The sequence below is a fragment of the Meriones unguiculatus genome, chromosome 21, assembly GCF_030254825.1.
Source record: "Meriones unguiculatus strain TT.TT164.6M chromosome 21, Bangor_MerUng_6.1, whole genome shotgun sequence".
In the NCBI taxonomy this organism is placed as follows: Eukaryota; Metazoa; Chordata; class Mammalia; order Rodentia; family Muridae; genus Meriones; species Meriones unguiculatus.
Genome location: NC_083368.1, coordinates 11899072 through 11925722, shown reverse-complemented (window position 1 = coordinate 11925722; position 26651 = coordinate 11899072). Strand labels below are relative to the sequence as shown.

The 26651-nt window shown below is 40.7% G+C and overlaps 1 protein-coding gene across 1 annotated transcript in view; it reads left to right on the top strand.

The window, feature by feature from the left end:
- The window catches only part of Il23r (interleukin 23 receptor), a 58898-nt gene that overhangs the window by 14331 nt on the left and 17916 nt on the right, over positions 1-26651 (top strand). The window contains exons 5-7 of the mRNA XM_060373820.1: positions 6416-6576; positions 12021-12166; positions 20278-20434. Coding sequence (XP_060229803.1) covers positions 6416-6576; positions 12021-12166; positions 20278-20434 — 464 coding nt within the window. The remainder of the gene's footprint in view (positions 1-6415; positions 6577-12020; positions 12167-20277; positions 20435-26651) is intronic.

Sequence of the window (26651 nt, the reverse complement as noted above, 5' to 3'; positions counted from 1 at the left end):
CAGCTCAGCTTAAACCATGACCTACATTTAAGCCCTATTCTCCTTTGAGGATCAGCACAATGTAATCTAGTCCCTCAGAATTCCCATTCTTTATCTTTAAAACAGACCCCAAATTCGTGCTTGTTCTGATTGATTGAGTGATTCTGGCTTTCAACTCATATGACGGTGCCAAGTCCTCAGCAGTAAGTTCAGGGGAAGTATTAGTAGTTAACCATGATCTTCGAGTTTTAATTCTAATTTAGGTGCTACAACTCTAGCTTGGATGGGAGGTCAAGTTCCAGATAGGGAAAGTGGTGACAGGAAAAGGTTGCCCTCCAATGGACTCTTCCTCCATGGCTCTAGGAAGCAGAGATAGTCTTGTGTGCCTGCTGCTGCTCTATGACCTCAGAGGGGGCCTTGCTGGGTGGCTCTCAACCTCCTGCGGAGCAAAGACAATTATTAGAGCAACAACGAAACAGGAGATATCCTAGCCCATTCATATTGCTATAACAAAATACCAGCGGCTTGCTGATTGGTAAGAAACAGAAGTTTATTGCATGTAGACTGGAGTTTCAGAAGTTCCGGACCAAAGTCTCAGTAGATCAGCTGTCTGTCAAGGGCCTGTTCCCCATAGGCAGTGCCTGTACTTCTGTGTGTACTCACATGAGAGGGAGAAAAAAAACTCCATTTTTTCATAAGGCATTGACATCATCCTTGAGGGTGGCACCCTCATTACTTCAGTACCACCTAAGCGTTCAGTCCCTTAAGACTCTTGCATTAGAGGCTAAATCTTACATGTGAAACTGACCCACTGAGCATGTGAATTTGGAGGGACACCAATGAAACTATAGCAAAGGAGATTAGAATATTGTGGTGCACTCAACACTGATTGCCTAGGTTGGTGTGATATGTCTTATTGATTTATATAGAAGAAAGAAAGATTAATAAAGCAATAGCAATCACTTACATGGTACTATATACAAGCTTACTTTCAGATATTTTTAGACAAATCTAGAAAACTATGCTGAATGTGTTCTAATAGGAAAGATTAACTTTATAGCTATTGAACATAGATACATCATTACATGCGTACAATATTTCAAAATCTGAAAAAAAAAATCTAAAATCCAACAGTTCTGGTCCTGAGCACACTGGATAAGGGAGGTGAAACTATAGTTAAACTCTGGCAACCTGTATTTTGAATTGACGACCACTGTAACTGTATCATATTTTAGAAAAGACACAATGGGGCTGGAAAGATGTCTCAGTAATTAAGAACATTTACTGTTATTCCAGAAGACCCAAATTTGGTTCCCAGCACCTATGTCAGATGGTTGATAACTGTGTGTAACTCCAGATCTAGGTGATCTAACACCTCTGGCCTCTGTAGGCACCTGCACTTACATATCCACATGTGTAAACACACACACGCACATACACACACATCATTAAAAATACTAACACTAGCTGGGTGCAGTGGTACATACCTGTAATTTCAGAACTCAAGGAGGCAGAGGCAGGCAGACCTCTGTGAGTTCAAGGCCAGCCTGGTCTACAAAGCAGGTCCAGGACAGCCAAAGCTACACAGAGAAACCCTGTCTCAAAAACCAAAATAATAATAATAATAGTAATAATAAATTCTTTAAAGAAGACATAAAGCATTGAAAAGTTATAATAGAAAACAGATGCTTTCTTTTAGCAAATTCAAAGCATACTTTCCAATGAACACAAACAAAACAAAACATGAATCTAATCATCTTCTAACTCACAGGCAATACAATCATGAGCTGGAAAAAAGTTAAAGAAAAGCCTGCTCCTCTAACCACTTGCCCAAAAGGTCTTTTCCTGTCAAGAAAAGGTTGAGAGATATACCAAATGATGTGGGCAAGGTAGGAAGCCTGTAGCAGGCAGAAAACCAGTACAGACCCTGGCCTCTTGGGGTATTTCCACTTAGCTAAACAGCAAGAGATCAGCATAGGTAAAGTTTCATTTCCAACTCGTGTGCTTCTCTGTCCTAGTGAAATCACACAGTCTGTAAAGCCTGTCACCCAAGCCCACCTTCTTGTTCAAGAGAGAAGTGGCAGCCCTTCAGTGGCAGGGCAGGAAAATCTGAGGTGTTCCGTTGTAGCGTGGATCTTGTCAAACAGAACAAGAACTCTCTTCCTCCCTGGCTCCTCAGGGAGGCCCTCACTAGACAGAGCTTCCTGCTGTTTTGTTGTGTATCATGGGTGCTGTTGGGGAAAAAAAAAAATCTTTTTCCCTCTGAGAAAAAGTTGAGTTATATCAAAGGCTGTGGGCAAGCTGGGAAGCATGCAGCAGGCAAAGTTCCCGTGAGGACCCTGCCTCCTAGGGCTTGGCCTCTGTTACTATTAGTGTTGTTCCGTCTTCAGCGGGCCCTTACAAACAGGCTATTTACCTGTGAAACTCAGACCTGGTGGTGCCTTCTGCTTGTTAATAGTTGTTGAATAGAAATGAATGAATGGGGCCCTCACAATGGATCCACGATTAAAAGTGTTTGTCACCATGCCTAACAACCGGCGATTGATTCCCAAGGACCACACGCTGGAAGGGGAGGACTGAAACCACAAGCTGTCCTCTGACCGCCACTTCACGGTGTGTGTACCTGGGAGTACACACAGACACTACATAAATAACACAGGAACAAATACTTAACTTCAACAAGTGTTCGAAAGAGAAATGAATGAATGATTGGCCTCCATTCTGTACCAGCCAACCCAATTTAGCAAAGATTTGTTTCCTGTTTTGTGACTTTCAGGCCCATGTTAAACCCTAGGAATTAAGAGAAGAAAATAAACCAAGTCCGACAAGCTCGTGATCATTTGGAGTCGAGCAGTTCATCTTAGATGCTCAAAAGACAGCTCAGCATGAACATAAACCAAACACCAGGTTTTCTTTCCGTTTGCTTCCAACAGGTTGTCAGGCCCGGAGACAAGCATTTTTTAGCTGCTGAGCTCTTCTCGTGCTGTTTGGGTCACGTCCTTACTACCCCATACATTTCTTATAAGACTTGAGGTCTCGGTATGTGTGGCAAGAGAGTCAGCCACAAACCAGTTAAGAATGTGTATGTGGTTTCCTCTAACTGGAAAATAGTAAAAAAATGCCCCACTTACCATTTATGCTTACCACCAAGGACAGCTGCAGGTTTCTTGATTTCACGTTTGAATTCTTATTTAACACAGGGTAGCCTATTTTTCAGTAATTTCTCTGTGGATATATTTATAGCCCCTCTTCTTTCAGAAAGAATATAAGGCACCTACGCAAATAGCTAAACCCAAGATATGCTTTGACCTCAGATACAAACAATATATATCAAGCAGAAGTAGTGGTGCACACACTAGCAGCCTCCAGCCCTTAGGAAGCCAAAGCAAAAGGATTAGGAGTTCAAGGCCAGCCTGAGATACAGAGAAACCCCGTCATAAATTTTTTAAATTTCATTTATATTCGTGGAAGTGGCATTATAAATGGCCTTTAACATGTCATAATTTAATGAATTAGGTGTGAAACCATCTCCTTGCGTTTTCTCCTCATGCATTTACCTTTCATTCATGATAACAATGGCCATCTTTCACAGATGAGTAAACCGAAATATAGCAACGCTAAGTAAATCGCCTCAAGTCTCACAACTTAGGAAGGGGCCTAGCTGAGAGTTGAACTCATGTCTGTCTACTGTTAGCCCATAAGATACATCCTTTTACCCCACCCACCCACAGGGTGCTCATGATGCCCTTGCTGCTGTGAAAGGGAATAGGCAGTAGGGGAAAACACTGCAACTTAAAGCCCGAGTTGCTAGGGACACCTTATTTTGTCCCTACCCCTAGGCCATGGCCCCAGTGACTGTCAGCTGAGAGAACCTTTTATCACCTGCTAAAGTGGCCTTCCTGTCACAACATTTCTGTGGTACTTTAATTTAAAAGCTTTTTTTTTTTTTTTTTTTTTTTGAGCATAAAGCTAGTTCCTCATCTCTATGTCCGTGCAAGCATGCCACTTGCATCAAGTTCTGGTCTCATTTCTGTGTCTCTGGGAATATGTCACATGAGTCAAGTTCTGACTCTTGCTGAGGTATTATGAAGCTGCAGGACTTCAGGAGTTGCTACATAGGAATGTAGTAACAAAGGGCCCTAGAATGTAACCCTAGGTGTGAAGTAACTGTAACTTTAGAGCTCTTTCTTCCTCACCAGTCTTAGGAAAGTGGTGTCCTAGAACAAAAGCAGTTGATGGTGTGTGAGGTCAGAAGTCCTTGAGGCCAGTCCTTCCTCAACTCAGGAGCTCGAACACCATAGTCGGGACAGAAAAGTCAAGTGCAGGTGACTTCCCCAACGCATCACAGCACCACTATGAAGGTGATGTGCTGAAATGTGACTCAGTTAATAAAATGCTTGTCTGGCAGGCACAAAGCCCCAGTTCAACCCCTAACTCTGAATAAACTTGGTGTGGAAGCACATTCTCAGTTCAGGGTCATCCTCAGCGACACAGGGAGTTTAAAGGCCAGCGGGAGCTACATGAAACCAGGCCTCAAAAAAGGAAAAAGCCAGGTACAGGGGCAAGCTCTTTTAATCCCAGAACTTGCAAGGTAGAAGCAAGCAGAGCTCTGTGAGTTTGAAGCCAGCCTGGTCTACATACTAAGTTCCAAGCCCCTTCAGGGCTACATGTCAGGGTTACTACATATGAGAACCCGGAGAGAGGGTTGGGGGAGCTGACCAAAATGTTGAGTTGTTATTTCAGAGTAGAGATTTAGAATAGAGGACCTGGAGAGAGAGCTCGGCAGGTAAAGGTGCTCGCTGAAAAGCCTCATGACCTACGTTTGAATCTGACCCACAGGGTAGAAGAGCTCACTCTCATGGGTTGCTCTCTCTCTCTCTCTCTCTCTCTCTCTCTCACACAAATACACTAATGTGGCTTTCTTTCTTTTTTCTTTTCTTCTTTCTTTCTTTCTCTCTCTCTCTTTCTTTCTTTCTTTCTTTCTTTCTTTCTTTCTTTCTTTCTTTCTTTCTTTGATTTGCTTAAGAGAGATTTAAAAATAGAGGCTCAAATGGGCTCCTTTCCTTTTCTGGGGGAGCTAGAAGATTCCTGTTCGGGACTGCTTCTCCCATTTGCTGTCCAAAGGCAATATTGATTAATAAAATTTGACAGTTTAGCACAAAGCATGTGGACTTTACCAAGATTGATTGGCTGAGTAGAAATCTCTGTGCTGCCTACTTCCCCTCCCATCTCTATCCATTGTCTTGGATGGCAAATGACTCCTCCTATTTAATCAGCTACCTGGTGTAATCTGTTCTACTTTATTTCATTGTACGTTATTCTTGGAGACAGGGTCTCTCTCACTGTAGCCCAGGCTAGCCTAACCCTCTCTTAGCACACAGGACTGACTTTAAATAGAGGCTTCTCACATCCTCACCTCCCAGCTGCTGGGACTTCAGGCACTCACCACTACCGCTAGCTCCATTTTCAAATGAGCCATATCCATCCCCACTGGCCTCACTTCCGGATGATTCCAAATTCTGTACTTTCTCCTGCACCAAATCTTATTTCCCAGAAGTCTATCTTTCATAGAGATGCGTCTGAAACATGCTTAGCTGATCCTATGCGTTCGCGTCTCCCCAGCTGCATGGTAAACCCCAGCCTATCTGCTCTCCATTAGAGGGTCTTTTGGGCCTGGATTGTTCCACTCCAAGCTACTTCCTGCCTTTTTATGGTCGAGGACAGCACTTGTTGTCATATCGTTTTATTTATTTGTTTTAGGATATACTAAGGGTTTTTCTACCTGTGAAGTTGGCCTTTCCCACCCTGCTTCAGTCTCTCACCCAACCCTCACCCCTTCCCTGGTACTGTGGCAGAAATAAACATCCAACTGAAAAGGCTGATGGTGCCCTGAAAACGGTGCATTGCTCCTTCCCTGAAGTGGCTCATTTATTTCAAGCTGGGGACAAGACTGAGTCACCCATGAATGGTCACTGTGAGCAGAGTGCATATGTCCACAGGGTGCAGAGGAGTTTGTGAAAATGTTTCACTTTATTTAAAACGAGAAAAGAAATAGAACTTAAAATTTTTAACATTTAGTATTATATATGTCTATAAACATACATATAAGCCAACATATATGACCATCTGAATATGTATGTGTATTTTGTATATATGTATACTTTGTACATTCTTATATATGACTATAACACCATTTTTATTTATTTTTTTTATGTAGAAGGTCTACAAAGAGAAAAGTATTTGGAAGCCACCAAAGTTATGCCATGGCCCTTACCATGTTTGAATTTGTCTTTGAAAATTTAGAAGATAAAATGAAGTTTGGTTCAGTTTTTAGTAACAGGTTAAATTCTAAAATCAGGTGAAAAAGATAGCATTCAAAGTTTCTGGAACAAGTAAACTACATAAATATAATTTGTGTGTGTGTGTGTTTTAATAGTTTAGAGACAGGAGAAGAGCAACAATATCTTGCCTCGAGCTATGTTAACATCTCCACTGACTCACTGCAAGGTGGCAGGAAGTACTTGGTATGGGTCCAAGCTGTCAATGCCCTAGGCATGAAGGACTCCCAACAACTACAAGTCCATCTGGATGATATAGGTAAGAAGTGAGAGGTGCTGCACTTTATTACAGACAAATTTGCACTGATGTCATCAAGTGGTCTAAATGTGAGCAAAGTGCTCCTAAAGTCCCTGCAGATTATAAGCAATAAATGTTTCTCACCTGGAGTAGCTCTACAATTGGACAGCCTTCTGGTCTCACCTCTAGACAGCTGTGATTTTATAACTTTTTTATTATAGAACTTGCTTCCCAAAAGCCAGAGTGACTAAGAGAGACATGAAACCTGCCTTAAAATAACGTGCCACCCTTCAAGACAGATGGGAAGAAACAAGGATTGTGATCCTCTTTGAAGACCCTTCTGTTGTAAAAGGCCTGACATACTAAAAAATTGTGCTGTGTGCTTTGTGTCGTGGAGGGTTGTTTCCAAGTACATAGAGATTGCTCAAAATTGTATAGACATCTCTAACTTCACCAACCAAACAAAGAAGTATTAGCAGGTTTTGGTTGATATATTTACGTGCTGCCTTTTAAAGCTTACAATATTAAACATTTGTATTAATTTACAGTATTCTTCTCAGTATTATCTGAGCACGTTGTTATTTATTTCCTTGTTAGAGATTTACACTTTTCTACCATCATAAAGTATAATGTCATGAACTACATTGACCTGTGGGCATTTTCTAGATTAAGACTGATATGGAGGGGCCAGCCCCAGGCCACTGTGAGTGGTGCCAACCCTGGGCAGAAGTCCTGGGTTATACAAGGAAACAGGCTGACTGAGGCATGGAGAGCAAGCCAGTAGGCAGCATTCCTCCATGGTCCCTGCTTCGGTTCCTGCTTCCAGGTTCCACACTGCCTTCTCTGTGTGGTGGGCTATGATGTGCACGTGTAAATCAAATAGACTTTTTCTGCCCAAAGATGCTTTTGGGCATTTATCTCAGCAATGAAAAGCAAACCAAAGCTAGTTTATCATAGCAACAGAAACAAACTAAGACAATTATGCTTTGTTTCTCTTTCTCTTCATGTATCCCCTCTCCCTTCTCTTGCTGGTCTACTTCCTCCTAGAAAATAGTCCCCATTTTGCTTTCATAGCACATATATTCTATCACACTCCTTATTTTACACATCTTCCTCTCCTCTGATAGTCTGCTTCCTGCTTTTATGTCACACACACACACACACAAACACATACACACACACTACATACCTAAGCATTTGTTTTTAATCCATTCCCACATATGAAAGAAGACACAGAATATTTGCTTCTGTGAGTCTGGCATACCTCATTAACATAAATGGTAGGTGGTTTTGTTCTTTTTAATTTTTGTTGTTTTGATTATGCGGCCCACACAGATCTTGAACTTCCAATTCTCCTGCCTCAGCCTCCTAGATAGTTGGGATTACAGGCCTGAGCAAAGAAAACTGGCTTGGTTGTTTTTTTCTGACCATTTGCAAACTGTAGTTACCTTAGAGCTATCTGCAATGTACTCAACTCCCAAGACAGAGATCAGCCAAAGAGCACCAAGTGCGAGTCTGTCTTACTAGAGGCAAACACATGTGACTCATTTTAATGTCACAAAAATTCCAAAAAGCTACCATTCATGAAACATTTGTTCGTTCTTTAATTTTCACTGTATATATTCACTGTGTGAGGTACTGCATTAACTGGAGAAACCTTCACTGGTGTATCCATTCTCTCCTATCCCCGAGCCTCTCCTATCCTCCCATTTGTATTAATCCTCATTTTTCTCCTAGACAATATCTCTTCTACTTTCGTGTCATACATTCATATGCAGTTTTACGTACCTATGCAAAATCTGGGAACCACAATGAGATGAAACAAATGGTGGTTGACTCTGAGACTGGTTTAATTTGCTTAATACGACTGTCTGTAACTGCATCTATCTTCCTTTAAATGATGTGACGCCAGTCTTCCATGGCTGAACAAATTTTCCTCACCCTCCATGGTTGGACAAAGTGGTTGGTTCCATGACTTAGCTGAGCGTGGATGTGCCTGGACTACTGTGATGTCTTCCCTGACTTGAGTCCTTGGTGTAGACACCGCAAGCGGGATAGCTGGGTCATGACTCCAGTCTCAGGTTTGGGAGGAACTTCCATTCTATCCTCCCTATTGGGTAGGCTGGTTTACATCCCCACCAGTAGTGTATAAACTTTCTTTTTGTCCACATTCTCATCAGTCTTTGTTATTGCTTACATAATGGCTGCCAATCTGACAGGAGTAAAACAGAACCTCAATTTAGCTAAACATTTCATCACAAATTTGTTGGTCATTTTTATTTTGTCTTTTGAGAACTGTCATTCTATAAGCCCATTTATTATTTGGATTGTTTGTGCAGTGCGAGGAGACAGCTGGAAGTAGGCACTATATAGGTGTCTCGGCCAATGTAATACTTTTCAAGCCCAGTTAAAAGTATAAAAGCAGGTTTATTTGGGAACAGCTCCCTGGTGGGTTCACCAGTCTCAGAGAACAAGGCCAATGAAGTTGCCATGCAGACAGGGAGACAGGGAGGGAGCAGAGAGATCAGTCCCTGGGCTTGAAAGTTCAGGGTAGGGGACAGGGTCAGGCATACCCTGTTACAGGTAGGGACTGAGGGATGCTGGGAGAACCTGAAGGCCAGGTCTACTTTGATATGATAAATAGGCACTTCAGCCTCTTGTCCTGGGTTTGAAACTTAACAGGCACAAGGGTCAAAAGTTTCTGCAGGGTCCACGTGAGGTGCACTAATGGAAGTTGGGAGGTGTGGAGAGAAGAGGGCTTGTTGGAGGCAAGCACTCACAGGCCTCTGAGCTCCCTGTGGAGTCCACATAATGTGTCATGGGGAGCACAGGGGGAAACAGAGACAATGAATTATAAAGGCTTCTGGCCCTGTAGCTAGAGATTGTACCAGGAGGCAGGAGATAGACAGGAAAGCCTTGACCGCACAGTTGAACTGGCAGTGGGCGAGGGGACCAAATTGGAGGCAGGCATGAGCTCACAACTCTCTGTAGAAGAGGAGCAAGGAGTGGGGGAGTAGGGGTTGGTGCAAAGATTAGAAGCCACTAGATCCACAGGCAGAGCACAAATGTTAGATCTAGGGAAGCCCGAGGAGAGTGCAGACATCATAGCTTATGATCTCACAGGCAAGGTCTGCATGCTAATGATCTTTCTGAATTCCATTGTTATGTGTTATGTCTTCCTTTTCATCTCTAATTTTACTAATATGGGTCTTTTCTCTCTCTCTTGGTTAGTCTGATGAAAGGTTTGTCAGTTTTATTTATATTTTTAAAAGAAACAACTCTTTGTTTAATTGATTCTTACTATTGTTTTTCTCATTTCTAGTCTATGAATTTCTGCCCTGATTCTGAATGAAATGGGTGCAGTAAAGAAACTGAAACAGCCACTCCCTGTGTAAAAAAGGGAAGGTTTTTTCCAAACTACCAAGGCTGTTTCTCTGAAAAGCAGAGAGAAGCAGGAGGGAAAGGGGGTGGGGCGTGACGATGATTTCAAGGGTTTTTAAGGGAATAGGTACCTGGGAAGAGAGGAACCTGTGAGGTCGAGGGCTTTTCAACCACAGGCCCTTCAGAATGGGGATTGAAGGAGCTGCAAACTAGCATAAACAAGTACACCACAAGCCTCTGAGCTCACTTTACATGTTAATAGACACCACATTCATATGTAAATAGAGAGGCAGAAGTCCCTTTTGCCAGAGATGCTTCCTTTTAGCAGATAAAGACTATTTTCTCAAGTCCCTGAGGGAATGCTGGCTTTTGTCTAAATGCCAAACTTTGAGAAAGGGACTTTAGGGGTCTCAACAATTTTAATTACTGCTTTCCATCTATTACTTTGAAGTTTGGCTTGTTCTGTTTTCAGGGCTCTATGGAGCCTTATTAAATTATTTATCTGAGATTTCATTAGATGTGATTATTGAGGAATTTATGCTTTTTGAAGGCGGCACGGTGTACTGCTTTTCATGTATCTTGTACTTATATAACTGGACTTGAGCATCTGGTGTAAGCAATTCGTTAGGTTTTTTTTGTTTTGTTTTTCAACCTTATTCTTTAAATGGAAGTGTTTGCCATGCTCAAAATGGACGTACAGCAGTGAGGCTTAGGTATTTTCTCTGTTAGGCCAGTATTCTAGACAGACTCAGTCCGAAGGTACTTTGAAAGTAGAATACTATCTACCATAACAACCAATATCAAAGCGTAAGTGTGCCACAAACATAGAGTAAATAGTTAAATAACAAAAGAAATTACCCCTTAAACTCCATTCATTTTAAGAAATACAGGAACATTGGTAGTATGGCAGGCATTACAATATTAATTACTTCATAAATGTCTGGAATTAGTATTGTTCTGACAGAAAAAAATCAAGGGGGAAAACAAATAGAAGAGGTGAATAGAGAGACAAGCAGGGATGAAGCAGTTTTCACTAAAGGCAGAATGAAAGAAAGAGGTAAAGACATAAAATAAGAAAGAAAGAAAGAAAGAGAGAGAGAGAGAGAAGGAAGGAAGGAAGGAAGGAAGGAAGGAAGGAAGGAAGGAAGAAGGAAAGAAAGAAGAAAAGAAAAGAAAGAACCTGGAACAGCCTACCTTGTGTTCTTTAGGAAAGCCTATCAGAGAGAAATGTAAAAAGGAAAGAAGAGAAAAAGAAAACCATGAAAAGAGAGAGAGACTGTCTTCAGGTACTAAATAAAGAAGGAATATATGAAAGGGAATGTAATGGTTTGGAGTGAAATCTCCCCCATAGGCTCAGGTATGTGATACTTGGTCCCTGGTCAGTGGTGCTAATTGGGAACTGTTACAGTCTTCCTGGATGAAGTCCATCACTTTGAGTGGGCTTTGAGAATTTATAGCCCCATCCCACATCCAGTTTGCTCTCTGTGCCTCATGTTCGCGGTTGAAGATGTGATCTCTCAGCTTCCTGCTCTGATCACCTGCTTGCCGTACCTCCCTGACATTATGGACACTCCCTCTGGAACTGTAATTCCAATAAATTCTTCTCTAAACTTCCCTGGTCATGGTGTTACCTAGAGAGGGGTCTTCAACACCTTCTGAGTGCACTTTCACAGCTTCCTACAAAGGCTTCTAGGGCTCTCATTCTCTCAGGACCTTCATTGCCCGGCCTTATGGACTCTCCTTAATCGTGAAGGGAGATGTAAAGCTGGGTACTAAGCCTTTAAAACACATGGGCTATTGGGCTCATTTAAAATCCAAACCGTAGAAAAAATATATCTCCTTAATCTCTTCTCATACTCCAAACAATGAGGTCGGCAGCTGGAGTTTCATTAGGCTTATAAGGAAGCGTTTCTCTCTTACTTAATAAATCAGAAAATAAGACAAGGTTCATCAGCTGTTATTTAGATCATGAATTTAATGGGGTTTTATACTTTGAGTTTTGATAGGTCTATATACTGATAAAAAGGTATGAATTTCTCCCTGGGGAAATTTTTTAACAATTAGTGGTTTGTTTCTTTTTCTAGTGATACCTTCTGCATCCATCATCTCCAGGGCTGAGACTGTAAATGCTACTGTGCCCACGACCATAATTTCCTGGAATAGCAACTCCATGGTTGGAAAAGCATTCTGTGAAATACGATACAAAACAACAACAAACCACACATGGATGGTAAGCTAAGTTTTTTGTTGTTCCTTAGTCCATGAGGAAAAGCCAATCAATCAGTAGTGTTCAGGCTGGGCTTCGGAAGGACCTGCTTCTTAGACTTTTCACTGCTACAATAATTGAACTACTCTAGTTTCAGCAATTACTGTATACTTCTAAATGTGGTGGTTTCCTGAAATGATCTTCCACCTTCTATAAATCGCTAAGTAGGCTGAATTTACAACTAAATGGCATCATTTTTAGTTTCTTATGATTGTCTCTTAGGATGAAATCTGTGTCTACGTTCATGCATATAAAACCCCAAGCATTTGATGCTGAAATCTGACAACTTAGTAGGTAGGAGGGATTCAAAATGAAGATGTTAGATTTGGAGTAAGTAAGATATCTGTTTTTAAAATGAAAATGTAGTAATTCAAAAGCTGAAGCAATGGCTCAGTTGTTACAGACAATGCTGTTCTTGAAGAAGGCCATGATTTGGTTCCTAACACCCACACTGAGTAGCTCACAATCCACTTTTGACCTCCGTGGGCACCTATATATAAATGCACACACACACTGATAAATAAAAACAAATCTTTAAGCAGTGTAAAAACTCTAAGATTTATTGCTAGTATAAGCTTCTATCTGAGATGAGATTAAGGTAAAAGTGAATTTTTGAACAAACTAACTGTATTTAAATACCAAGATAATTAATAAGTATCGTGGGAGAAATATGGTTGGTTTGCCAAAGCTTTTAGCTTATAGACCCTGGCAGCTCCAACAGGCTAAGCTTGGTCACTTGTATCTAACATTAATCAGAGATAAGTGAAAGTGGGCATGTGAAAAGCAGAAAATAATAGGTCACAATAGGAAAACAAATAAATAAAAGATTCAGTGAGCCCAAGGTCCATTTTCAAAGTACTAACATGAGGTTCAGTTTTAAAAAGAAGGCAAGAAGCAGACATGCTTACCCAGTCTTTGTCTTAGGTGTGAACTCATTAATTTCCATCTCAGCTCTGTTCCTGGAAGGTGGGCTGACAAGGTGCTTACTACTTATGCTCGACTGCTCAGAAGATTACTCTGCACCCAGCTGTGGCCTCTCCTCCACTGAGGCATGTCCCCCCCCCACACACACACCCTTTCATTGAGGCATGCTCTTACATGGGTGGCAGAGTAGTTCTAGGTAGCCTTGCTGTTTCTAGAATCCAATGCTACCTGAGAGGAAATGAAGACAATAACTTATCCCTGTGCCTTCAGCTAAACTACAGGAAATGAATGGATCTGAAATGAAAGTGAAGTGAAGGCTTTCTCCAGATTTTAGTTACCTTGTGTACTCAAGTGAGGAGTCAATGCTTTTTAGAAAAAGCAGCATCTAAGTGTCTGTTTGAGGCTCATTAATAAAATCATATCACAGGGCAATACCTGTGAGCAGTAAGCACATTAAGTGTAATTAGTCTGACCTAGGAAATGGTTCCAGTATGGTTACATTTGGAAAACGTCTCTTTATTATTTTCAAATATAATAAACTTTCATATAAGGCAGATAAGTGAAGACTACATGGATGCCTGTAAATTAGAAACATGCTATCAATGGCTTGGAACAGGTTTTTAGTGGTTATCTGGCCTCTGGCTGAAATATTCATTCTCTGTTTCTACTTAGTGCCTGTGGGACTGGAGGCTAGACTGTGGCTAACTTTCAAAATGCATGAAGAGTCACTGTGTGGCCTAGCCTGGCTTGCAGTTTAAACTCTTCTGCCTCTAGTTCTCAAATACAGACATTATAAAGTTATACTCCCATGCCCAGAGCAATATTTATTTGTTGGAGGGGAGAGTCCGTGTTCTACAGAGTGCACGTGCAGATAAGCGGACAACTGCTGGTTCTTTTCTCTCCTTCCAATATGTAGGCCCAGGCTCATAAGACCTGCTATGCCATCTTGTTGGCCTTCATCTATGCACAGTATTCAGAAAGCTGCTCACTTGGGGGCTCAGAGGACTAAAGTCCCAAAAGGTCTATCTTCTGTCCAGTCAAAAACAGCACTCGCCAGGCATGGTGGACATGCCTTTAATCCCAGCACTTGGGAGACAGAGGCAGGCTGATTGCTGTCAGTTTGAAGCCAGTCTGATCTACAAAAGAAGTCCAGGACAGCCAGAACTACATAGAGAAATCCTGTCTCAAAAAAAAAAAAAAAAAAAAAAGAGAGAAAGAGAAAGGAAAAAAAGACAAAAGAAAGAAAGAGAGAGAGAGAGAAAGGAACAAACAAAGAAACAAAGGAAGAAAGAGAAAGAAAGAAAACAGTACTCATCTTAAAGGAAGCAAGGGTTCATTTACTCTGGAGCCATTTTAAGTAACAATGGCTCAAGAACACAGATTTAGGATACCCCAAACTCCATGTTCTAATGTGAAAGCAGTTTCATTAAGTTTTATTGTTTTAGAGAAGAAAGTCATAAATCAAAGCAAGTTTAAAGTTGGGTTCATCAGAGAGGCAAATATGTTATGCCCAGTTCGTGAGATCCCCAGAGACCACCAGGAATTGACTCCGCTGCAAACAAATGAGGATCTTTTATTACAAGCTCAAGCCTGGGTCACAAACTTCTTGTGGAAGCAGAAGAGGAGTGTGGTCACATGGTCTAGGGGAACAAGATTTAAAAAAAAAAAAAAAAACACAAGCAGGGAGTTACATGCCTTGGCATTACATGATTGGGTAAGGGAAATTGACTTTTGAAATGATTGGTTTACTTTTGGTGCCAAGACCATAAATGGTTCTGGCTTAGCCATCTGGGCCAGTTTCCTAGCAACTGAATCTCTAGTGGGCAGGAAAAGAATGCAGTAAAACTAGTTCCTTTCCCCAGGTAGCTGGATATGTCTCCATTTGGCTGGCCTTTGTTCAGGCTTATCAACCAATACCCAAAATTCTTTGGTCTCTCAGGTTCAGTGAGATGGAGGAAGCATTCCTGCATGCTCGAGATCTTCTCTTAGCTCTTGGGTTGATGGAACCTAGTGGTCTAAGTTAACATATTCCAAAAGGTTTTGTTGTTGTTTTGTTCTTTTATCTGTTAGTCACAAGATATTAATACTGACATAAAAATGGGCAAGGGATGGCTGTTCCAACTAAGAATAGCCTAAGGTACGATAGTTAGCTTCTGGACCTGCAACATTTCAAAGGCTCCATGGTACTGCAGTTCCAATTAACCAACCGATCTCTGCAGGCATGGGTGATTTTCAGTTCTCGTTCAGTTCACAGTTCCCCATTAACCAATCATTGCAATTTGTGCATTTGGGAGCATGTATTATTTATTAAATATTATAAGGTTCCTCATAGTTAGGAAGGCTCATTTCTAGGATCTGATCTAGATCTAGTCTAGTCTGATCTAGGCTGAGTAGTAGGTAGAACAGCTTCTTTAGGACAGAAGAATGCTGGTAAACGGCATTAGTAAAGAAACTCCAGGATCCTATCAAAACCAATAGCTCATGATCCCAATCTGAGTTACTCTTTTTACCCCCTCAGTGTCTGACATACCACTTACATGTGATATAGGGTACTATACCTAAAGGTAAGTAATCAGAAACACAGTCGGACCTAATGGAGTAAAGATTACAAATGAAACAAGCATTTCCAAAGTAACCAAAAAAATGTATTTTTTAACAAGATTGTTATATAATTCCCTTTGCATTACAGTTGTTTGTACTCTATGAACTATCTTATTGTATTTAACTGATTTGAAATTAAACATAATGGTGATGAGAGCTATACAGGTTGTAAAGTTGAGAGACTTCAGAGGGAAGCAAGGACTTTCACTGGGTTGGAGACCATTCCCGTGACATTTGGCAAAGAATCTGGCTGCCTTCTGCAAATTTACCTGAGGCTATATTTCTCCAGAAAAGATAGCTTAACACTGAGTCTGTCAGATGGGGATTACTAGTCATTCTTATGCAGGCCTACAATGAAAAAGAGCAAAATTTACAGTTTGAAGAGAAAAAGAGCACCACAGCCAAGGTTGTGCTGAAAGAGACGAGAAAATTAGGACTTTAATATAGATGTTAAGCCTGAGGGTTATGAGATAGAGAATCACTTGGAAATAAAGTAAGATACACCTGAGAGCATGGAGGTAGACAGCCTTCCCAGAGTCTCATCCATCTTTTTTCCAGTAGTTATTAGGATGTTGGTGATTTTTGACATTATTTTCTTCAAAGGTTGCTAAGCCATTATAAGGAGATCACAGGTGACTCCTGAGGTGTACTTGACAGGGTTTGTGAAAGTCTAGACCATGGGATGTAGGGAAGATATGGGAAGAAGAAAAAAAGCATAGGTGAGGGGAAAAGAGAAGGGGGGAAAGGAAGAGATGGGAGTACATCAGAGGGAAAGGAGAGGAGGGGAGGGGAGTGAAGAGGAAGAACAAGAGGCCCAAGATGAGTTGTAAGGCAGTTTTGAATTCTTTGTTGAGAAAGAGGGTGAGGATAAACAGAGTTAATGTCAGAACGGGCATTATCAAAATAAGTGGTCCCCAAAAGATTTAAGATTTCTATTTTATTGGCTCCTTGATAAACAGTTTTGATGAATAAGGTAGGTTAGAGGAGGTTGCATCAGACATTGAAGATAGATTTAAATAGGGTTGTTAGGAATGTCCTTAAAGTTAAACCCTTGAGGTAGTTTGGAAGTTCTCATCATAGTTATATATATAGAGATAGTTGGGTAATAGATTGGCTATTTTGAAAGGCTCAGATAAGCTAAAGTGATTTTTGGTTTTGGACCTGCAACATTTCTATACATTCATTGGCATCACTTAGTGGAGTTTTAATGTTATGAGTGTAGTTTATTGACATCAGGTGCAGCTTTTTTGGGAACTTGGGCTTCTAGTCTTCCCACTGACCAAGCATCTTATTTTGTGCCTGTGGCAAGCACTGACTCAAATCCATCTGGTTAGGAAGGTAACTATTATAATCTGATGAAGATGAGAAATAGGCAGGGAAGCAGATCCTCAGAAGAGGTGAGTGATTACCAAACCCATTAAAGAAGAAATTCTTGGATCATATTAATGTATTAGCCAGTTCTGATTTTTATTTTGTCATCTGTATCTGGCATGACACTAATATATATCATTACAGGAGTATTATTTCTAAAATTAAAATAATGAAGGGGCTAGAGAGATGACTCAATGGTTAAGAGTACTGGTTGCCCCAACAAAAAAAGAGAACTTCAGACCTATCTCCCTTTTGAACATTGATGCAAAAATACTCAATAAAATACTTGCAAACTCAATCAAAGAACACATAAAAGACTTCGTCCACCATGACCAAGTAGGCTTCATCCCAGGCATGCAAGGGTGGTTCAACAAACAATATCCATCAATGTAATTCACCATGTAAACACACTGAAGGAGAAAAACCACATGATCATCTCCTTAGATGCCAAGAAAGCATTTGACAAAAGCCAACACCCATTCATGTTTAAAGTCTTGGAGAGATCAGGGATACAAGACACTTAGCCAAACATAGTAAAGGCAATATATACCAAGCCTACAGCCAACATCAAACTAAATGGAGAGAAACTTAAATCAATCCCACTGAAATCAGGGACAAGGCAAGGCTGCCCACTCTCTCCATATGTCTTCAATGTAGTACTTCAAGTCTTAGCTAGAGCAGTAAGACAACTAAAGGAGATCAAGGTGATACAAATCAGAAAGGAAGAAGTCAAAGTATCACATTTGCAGATGATATGATAGTATACATGAGCGACCAAAAATTCAACCAAAAAACTCCTTCAGCTGATAAACACCTTCAGCAAAGTGGCTGGATACAAAACCAACTCAAAAAAATCAGAAGCCCTCCTGTATACCAAAGACAAAAGGGCCGAGAAAGAAATTAGAGAAACAATACCCTTCACAATAGCCACTAATAACATAAAGTACCTTGGGGTGACTAACCAAACAAGTGAAAGACCTGTTTGAGAAAAACTTCAAGTCTCTAGAGAAGGAAATTGAAGAAGATATCAGAAGATGGAAAGATCTCCTGTGCTCATGGATTGGTAGGATTAACATAGTGAAAATGGCCATTCTGCCGAAAGCAATCTACAGATTCAATGCAATTCCCATCAAAATACCAACATAATTCTTTACAGACCTTGAAAGAACAGTTCTCAACTTCATGTGAAAAAACAAAAAAACCCAGAAACTCCAAAACGATCCTGTACAACAACAGATCGTCGGGAGGTATCTCCATCCCTGAAATCAAGCTGTACTACAGAGCAATAGTAATAAAAAATGCATGGTATTGGCATAGAAACAAAATGGTGGATCAATGGAACTGAATAAAAGACCCAGAAAGAAACCCACACATCTATGGAGACTTGGTTTTTGACAAAGAAGCCAAAACCATTCAATGGAAAAAAGACAGCATCTTCAACAAATGGTGCTGGTCCAACTGGATGTATACATGCAGAAAAATGAAAATAGATCCATGTTTATCACCCTGCACAAAACTAAAGTCCAAGTGGATCAAAGACCTCAACATAAAACCAGACACATTAAATCGGTTAGAAGAAAAAGTGGGGAAGAGCCTAGAACTCATTGGCCTAGGAGACAACTTCCTAAACAAAAAACCAACAGTACAGGCTCTAAGGTCTACAATCAATAAATGGGACCTCATGAAACTGAAAAGCTTCTGTAAAGCAAAAGACACTGTCATCAAAACAAAAATGACAGCCTACAGATTGGGAAAGGATCTTTGGCAACCCATATATGACAGAAGGCGAATATCAAGAAGTTAAAAAGCAACAAATCAAGTAATCCAATTAAAAAATGGGGTACAGAGCTAAACATAGAATTCTCTGTAGAGGAATATAAAATGGCAGAGAAAGACTTAAAGAAATGCTTACTGTCCTTCAGTGAGCATTTGCATCCTTTTGAGATGCAAATCAAAACGACCCTGAGATTTCATCTTACACCCATCAGAATGACTAAGATCAAAAACTCAAGTGACAACACATGCTGGAGAGGTTGTGGAGAAAGGAGAACCCTCCTCCATTGCTGGTGGGATCTTACTAACTCCCCCTTCTTTCATATGATTTCCTGCACTCTGCCCAAAGTTTGGTTATGGGTCTCAGCATCTGCTTTGATACACTGCTAGGTAGTCTTTCAGAGGCCCTCTGTGGTAGGCTCCTGTCCTGTTTTTTGTTCTTCTGTTTCTCCTTCTTCCAATGTCCATCCCATTTGTCTTTCTAAGTGAGGATTGATCATCTTACCCTGGTCCTCCTTCTTGTTTATCTTCTTTAGGTGTACAGATTTTCGTATGTTTTTCCTGTGTTATAGGTCTAGTATCTACTTATAAGTGAGTATATACTGTGTGTGTCTTTCTGCTTCTGGGATACCTCACTCAGGATGATCTTTTCTAGATCCCACGTTTGCCTGCAAATTTTATGATTTCCTTGTTTTTAATTGCTGAGCAGTATTCCATTGTGTAAAAGTACCACAATTTCTATATCCATTCCTCCACTGAGGGACATCTGCATTGTTTCCAAGTTCTGGCTATGACGAATAAAGTTGATATGAACACGGTTGAACAAATGTCCTTTTTGTGTACTTGAGCCTCTTTTGGATATATGCCTAGGAGTGGTATAGCTGAATCTTGAGGAAGCAGTATTGTCAGAAAAAGTGCCAGATTGATTTCCAAAGTGGTTGTACGAGTTTACATTCCCACCAGCAATGGAGGAGGGTTCCCCTTTCTCCACAACCCCTCCAGCATGTGTTGTCACTTGAGTTTTTGATCTTAGCCTGTTGTCAGACCTTAGCTCAAAAAAAAACCAAAAAAAACAAAAAAATCCACTCCAGAGAAAGAACATGATTGACTACAATTAAGTTCTGCATTCCTCCATGGGGGAGGGAGAACAGCTATTCCAATGTGTAAAATGTGTCATAGTTTGGAATTTCTGGAGATTTCCAAGCTTGTCATAGAGAAGCCAGTATGTATTTTGCTTTTAATTGTAAAGCCTGTGTGTGGTTGTGTAGGTTTTACGCAAAAAGCTTTGTTCTTGGTTGTTTTCTCTGGTCCCCAGGATCTAGCAGGTGTTCCATAGATCACCTACTAGAATAACCGTTTTCAAGGGCAACCACATCACTTCACTACTGTTTTTGCATCTATTTTAGGTTAAAGAATTTGACACCAACTTCACATCTGTGCAGCAGTCAGAATTCTACCTGGAGCCGAACAGCAAATATGTATTTCAAGTGAGATGTCAAGGAGTGGGTAAAAGAATCTGGCAGCCTTGGAGTTCACCCTTTGTCCACCAAACTCCCCAGACAGGTAGGTATGTTCAGACACTGTGTTCTCTGCAGCTTCCCTTTTGATCTCTCTTTTCCAAGCATTCTTTCAGCTTGCCTGCTACCGTTGAGAAAAGTTATTCTGTAGAGGGCGGTAACACTGAAATCATCATTTCTCTTCGGGCTTTTTAAAATTGACAATTTGTGAAATGGTGCAAACTGCTGGTGGTGCTTAGGCCTTAACACGTTCACCCACCTCTCTTCTCACAAAAGGTCTGAATTCCATTCACAGCTGGGGTGAAAAATCTTAGCTGGTTTCTTTTTTTTTTTTTTTTCAATGCAGTTTATTCAGGAACCTTGAACAATCATCAGACCCTGGGGAAAGCCAGCCCACAGCTTAAATAGCCTCTGGGTAGCCAACCCAGGCGTGCCATGTGGGCAATGCAGATAGGTCCACATACATGGAAGCAAGCCAGATCCTCAGCCTTATCCAAATGTGGAATTGTTCGTGATAGAGAGCACTTACCATCGGGAAGGTGGAAGGCGGAAACCAGCTCCATCTTTAAGGCGCGGCATTACGCAGCTCTCTACAGTTCCCCCTTTTTGTTTTAGATGCATCAGGCAAGAGTAGAGGTCTGATCTCTGATATTAGAAATAAATTGGGACTTTGTACCAATGTTCATTTAGGTGTCATCCACCCAAAGAGCATCAGACCCGTCCGATACCTTTTTCTCAGAGGCAGGACCTGGGGCATCAACCCGCATGCAATCAGACATCTTAGCTGGTTTCTTATCAGTCCTTGTTTTGAAAAGTATCAACGAGATACCAAAAAAATTTATCACAAAAATAAAAAAATCAAATAATGTGTATAGACACTGATTATGGCTATACTAAAAACAACCAGAAAGAGGTAAAACCCATGGAATTAATGGTTTCTCAACAAGACCTCACTGATATATACTTAAAAGATCTCATTCCTATTATTAATAATTAATTACATATACGTTTAGTCACACCACACAATAACATCTTCTTAGCTAAATAAATTTCAATTGTAAGCAAGTGATAGGTCAGTCATTTCTGGTTGTCATAATATTCCAGAACGGCTCCACAAACCAGAGGTATGCCTTTATATAGAGTTTATATGGCAGCTTTTGTTTTGCTTCCCAAGAAGAACTCAACCGGCTTAATTATAGTCACAACAGTAATAACACCATCCTTACTGTGACAGCTTGACAACTATGATCAAGTGGAAGGACCCAGGCATGCCAGATTACTTTGGCTCCCTCTGATGCCCAAATCTTAGGACTACATGATTAAGGGAATAATTTTCAATCAGCTATCAGTTCTCTCTTTTTAGAAATTAAACTTAAATTAATTCTGTCTTAAGTTGATGTTATTAGAAACTTCTTGAGACTTTACATGCAATAAAAAGATAGATTTGTTTAGTAATTGAATTATTTTAAAAAATTTTTGTGTGTTTTGTTTACATGTTTGTCTGTGTGTGCCTGATGGGTCCCCTCAAAGTGGTGTTTGGATGGTTATGAACCATAATGTGGGTGCTGGGAATTAAACCCAGATCCTCTGGATGAGCTCTTAACTGCTGACCCATCTCTCTAGTCCAAAGTAACCCAATTCTTTTTAAATGAAATCTAGAGTTACTCAAATGAGTATAATTAAGCACAAGTTATTTAAATTTGCAAAGCAATGATCTCTATCTGATTGTTTGCTTTCTACATTCACCATATTTCACCGAATTATCACCATCTTGCAAATGTAGAAACTGAGTCACGATTTGTTAGACAGCACGTTGCTCCTGGGTTGTGGCACTGGGGTTACTCAAATGCTTTGTATTCTCATCACCACTGTTCAGCACTCTCATCTTTGTTGTTGTAGTTCAGTTCTGTCAAAGTGGAAGGGCAAATAATATGGCTTCAATATAAGTCAAGGGCAGGTCAGCAAGTGTGTGTGTGTGTGTGTTTGCTTAGACAGAGTGTCAGTCTGTAATATAGGCCTCAGCCCTCCAAGTGCTGGAATTACAGGTGTGTGCCGTCATATCCAGCACAATTGTTTAAGGATACAGGTCCTCCATCCAGGGTAGAAGAGAATAAGAACCTACACCATCTAAGTTTAAAGCTCCTTATTTCATAAGGAGAAATTTTATGTAAAAGCCAAAGAACACTCAAACTTAAATACTTACACATTTCACATGTTTAGCTAAAAGGAGCCACGGGCTGTCCTTTGATACACATCCTTTCCTGTGACACATTAAATGAGAAACAATGAAAATATTAGAGAAAGTAAAAATATTAAAGTTCAAACACAGATTTTTCTCTTTGCAAACACAATGTAAGTTTATTTATCATATGACTAGAAATATCTACTACACGTGTGTTAATGAACTTATGCGCTTACATTTTTATGAATGGTATTTGTGGTGTGTTCTGCAGCTTACCTTGCTGAGTTTTTAAACACCTTGCTTAATGATCACACATTGCTCTAGTTTATAGACATACCATGACTTAATCATTTCCTTATTTTTTTTTTGAGATTTTTTTTTAACGTATGTGGATGCTTTGCCTGCATATATGCCTGTGTGCCACGTGCATGCAATGCCCAAGAAGGCCAGAAGAGAGCATCTGATCCTTTGGAGTTAACGTAGGTGCCAAAATGTGGGTGCTCTGAGAGAGTACTCAGCGCTCTCAACTGCTGAGTCATCCTTCCAGCCCCCGTTTCCTTATTTAAACAAAACTGTCGGCTACTTCATTTCATCGTTGTCAATAAGCTTTTAAAAACAGATTTGCATTTAAACTTTTGTTTCTTTATGTCTAAAAAAGAATTATTAAATCAACAGTTAGGCAAAAATCAATCGGTGCTGCAAAGATGGCTTGGTGGGCAGAGTGCTTGCTGTGATCTGAGTTCAGATCTCCAGCACCCACACAAAACCCATGTGATACAGTTTGTCTGTGATCCCAGTGCTTGGGTAGGGCAGAGCCAAGCAGATCCTAGCAGCTGACTTCCAGACTTAGATTTTTCAGACACCTATTTTATTTAAGGTTCTTAAATGTTTCTATTCCCTTTCAAGCCCCCAACCTTAAGTAGGAAATTAGTAGGGAAAGGAAATTAGTAGGGAAAGTTTTAGCTACTTTCTGCTGAAAAGGGCTGATGGGCTCTTTGGTCATTACCGAACTCAGTCTTGTAGTTAAACAGCAAAGCAGCAGCGGCAACACGAGCCAGCCGCAGCGGAACGACAGAAGCAGCTAGACTTCATCAAAACGGCCAAACTCCTTCAAAGCAGCAAGAAAAATTCTCTGGATTTCTTTCTGTGAAAACCGGCAAAGTGATGCAAACTGTTGCAAAAAGTAGACATGCAAAAAGTGCTGTTTCACTGTCTGTGGGCTTTTATTTATCCCTTTTCAGAGTCCACACAGGAACGCTTTCCAGCTCACAGATCCCATACCCCTCCGTGTCTTTTCACAGGAGCTGTTTTCTTTGGGGGCTGTTTTCAATGTGTGTGTGTGTGGTGGGGGGGCATTCCTGCATCCTACCTATGGGACGGAAACAAAAAACATTCACAGGACACAACTGAGTTTCCAAAGAAACCAGAAACTTCCACTTAACTGATTAGCCAGTCAACCTAGCCCATAATTGAACTCTAGGTCCAATAAGAGATCCATGTCTCCAAAAATAAAATAAAATAAAATAAGGCAAAGAACAATAGTACACACCGGACGTCAGCCTTAGACTTGTGCATGCATGCACGTGGAAGAAAGTATCCTCACATACTCAAGCACACACTCATACACACACTTAAACATATACATGTATACACCACACATACAGTGTTAAGCATACACACATATTTATCACCCATACACAAAGCTAAGCACATACACAAAAACTAGTGTACATTGATACACACGGGGAGAGGGAGAGGAGGAACAGGAGAATTAAGCACATTTAAGATGCATGTTGTATTTTTTTTAATTCTATTGGTAATTTGGTCATAAATACACAGTAGTTACATCATTCTCACTTCTACATCTCCCCTCTACTGCCGCTCTCCCTCTCAAACCATGACCCCTTCTTATACATACATACATAGATGTGTGTGTGTGTGTGTGTGTGTGTGTGTATACTTATGTGTGAGTCTGTGACTGAGCACTGAGATAAATCTCCTATCAGGGAGCTAACCCCTGAAGACAACTAATCCTCCCTCCTTCAAGGCCCTTTTTTGCCTGTAGCTCTTCACCCAGGAGTAGGGACTTGTCTTCACCCTCTTTGGCACGTCAACTGGTGTACTTGCTGTGCAGGTCTTGATTGTGCAGCCATATTGTTGAGAGATCATGAGAGTGGCTCCCTGACCATAAGACACCATCCTGCACCAGGCATCTTGGTCCTCTGGCTCTTACAATCTCTGCCACGTCTCTTACAATTTCCACCCTGTCTCCTGGGCTTTGGAATTGGGGTTGTTGTTGTAGATGTGCTAATTGGGGCTGCGTACCCCCTGGTCACTTAGTCTCAGTATTTTGAACAGTTGTAGATCTCTCTAGTAGAGTCCATCTGTTTTGAAAAGTAAGTTTCTTTATTTAGGCCAAGAGCTGCACTTCCCTGTGGGTGTAAGGGTAAGTGTTTAGAAACAGAAGCTGTATTGATTTAGGGAAGCGGCCGGTTTCTCAAAGTGTTCCGGCATATCCTTACTATTTTAAAGAGTCCATAAGAAGCAGTTTATTATTGTGTTAATTGAACATTTAGGCAGCCTACCACCTGGCAGGCATTACAAGTACTTAAGAACCTCAGTTAGCAAAGGAGACAAAGATCTATACCTTGGAGAAATTTTATTCTAGAGAGGATAAAAAAAAAGAATAATTGTATAACACGTCTCTTTGCATTATAAATACAAACACAGATAAAAGGCGGGAAGAAACAATCTACACAGATGAAGATTAACATGGCTTCTGACAGAAAAAAAAATTCTGTTGCCATAAAGTTATTTTGGCTAACCAGTTTGCTTGATAATGAAGGTTTTTCTTTCCAACAGCTAAACTCTAATTAATCGTTCATTTATAAAGAAGCACAGTTCAAGAAAATACGTCCCTTCCATAGAGGATTTCTCTCATTTATTTTCTGAAATTCTTACATGCGTCTCGCTGATCTCCAAAATCATCTCCAGCGAGGCTGGCAGCCATTTCTCTGCATTGCTGCTCTCTGAAGACAGTCTTTTCTTTGCCTTTAAAACCTAGTCTTAGGAATTGGGCATAGGTGCACATGCCTTTAATCTTATCACATGGGAGGCTGAAACAGGAGGATTTTGAGTTCAAGCTCAGCTTACCCTAAGTCAAGAGAGCCTGCGAATGAATGAATGAATGAATAAGGTGGATACAAGCAGCAAAATAACTGTTCTAATGCTGAGATGTTGGTCCAGTTGTAGAGCCCAGTGTCTGCCTGGCTTTAGTCCTAAGGACTGCCGACTATGGCAACAATAAAAAGTTTTTAAAACCCTATCTCAGAGAGAAACGGAAACAGCTCATTTGTAGTAAGAGTTGAGTGATGGCATCTCTTTTTCCTTCCTTGAGTATGAAGACTTTACTGGAAAGCAGAGCTTTATACAGAAAAAAAAAAAAAAAAAAAAAAAAAAAAAAAGCCAATCAATTCCTCAGAAGAGAAAGTCAGCCTTTAGCACGCCCAAGGCGGAAGTTTCTCTGGTTAGACAGCCAGTCTCCTCCGCCATAATATCAAGAGGTCACTTAGTAAGACTGGTTGTCTTCAGAATATTAAATAATAGCTAACATTTCTTGACTATTACTATAGGTGGGTCACTATGGTAAGCATTTTCCCTATGAATTGTCCCTTATCCCTTACTGTTATAGTTCTATAAAACCAGCATAATCATTGTTCCGCCGTGTGATGACGACAATGAGGCCCAAACCCTTGCCCAAACTTACAAAGCCGGTGACTAGCTAAGTCCCTTCCCACCTAAGCTGTGGGGTTCCAGAGCCCTGTGCTGTTTGCCTTCCCGGAGACCTAGAAACGGCCTGTGGCAACTTATCTCGTCCCCTCGCCCACAAGCTCTACACACAGGCCAATAATGAAACTATGCCGACGGAGCTGTGCTTCTATCGTAGGGCTCACGGTGAAAACGCACCTAAGAAAACAGTACAATGGCATCAACTGCTTCAAACCTTGTCATGCAGAGATGGTGAGGAAGCAGGCTTAGTTTGAGGTGATGGTGATGAAACCGCAGGACTCCAAAAATCTCG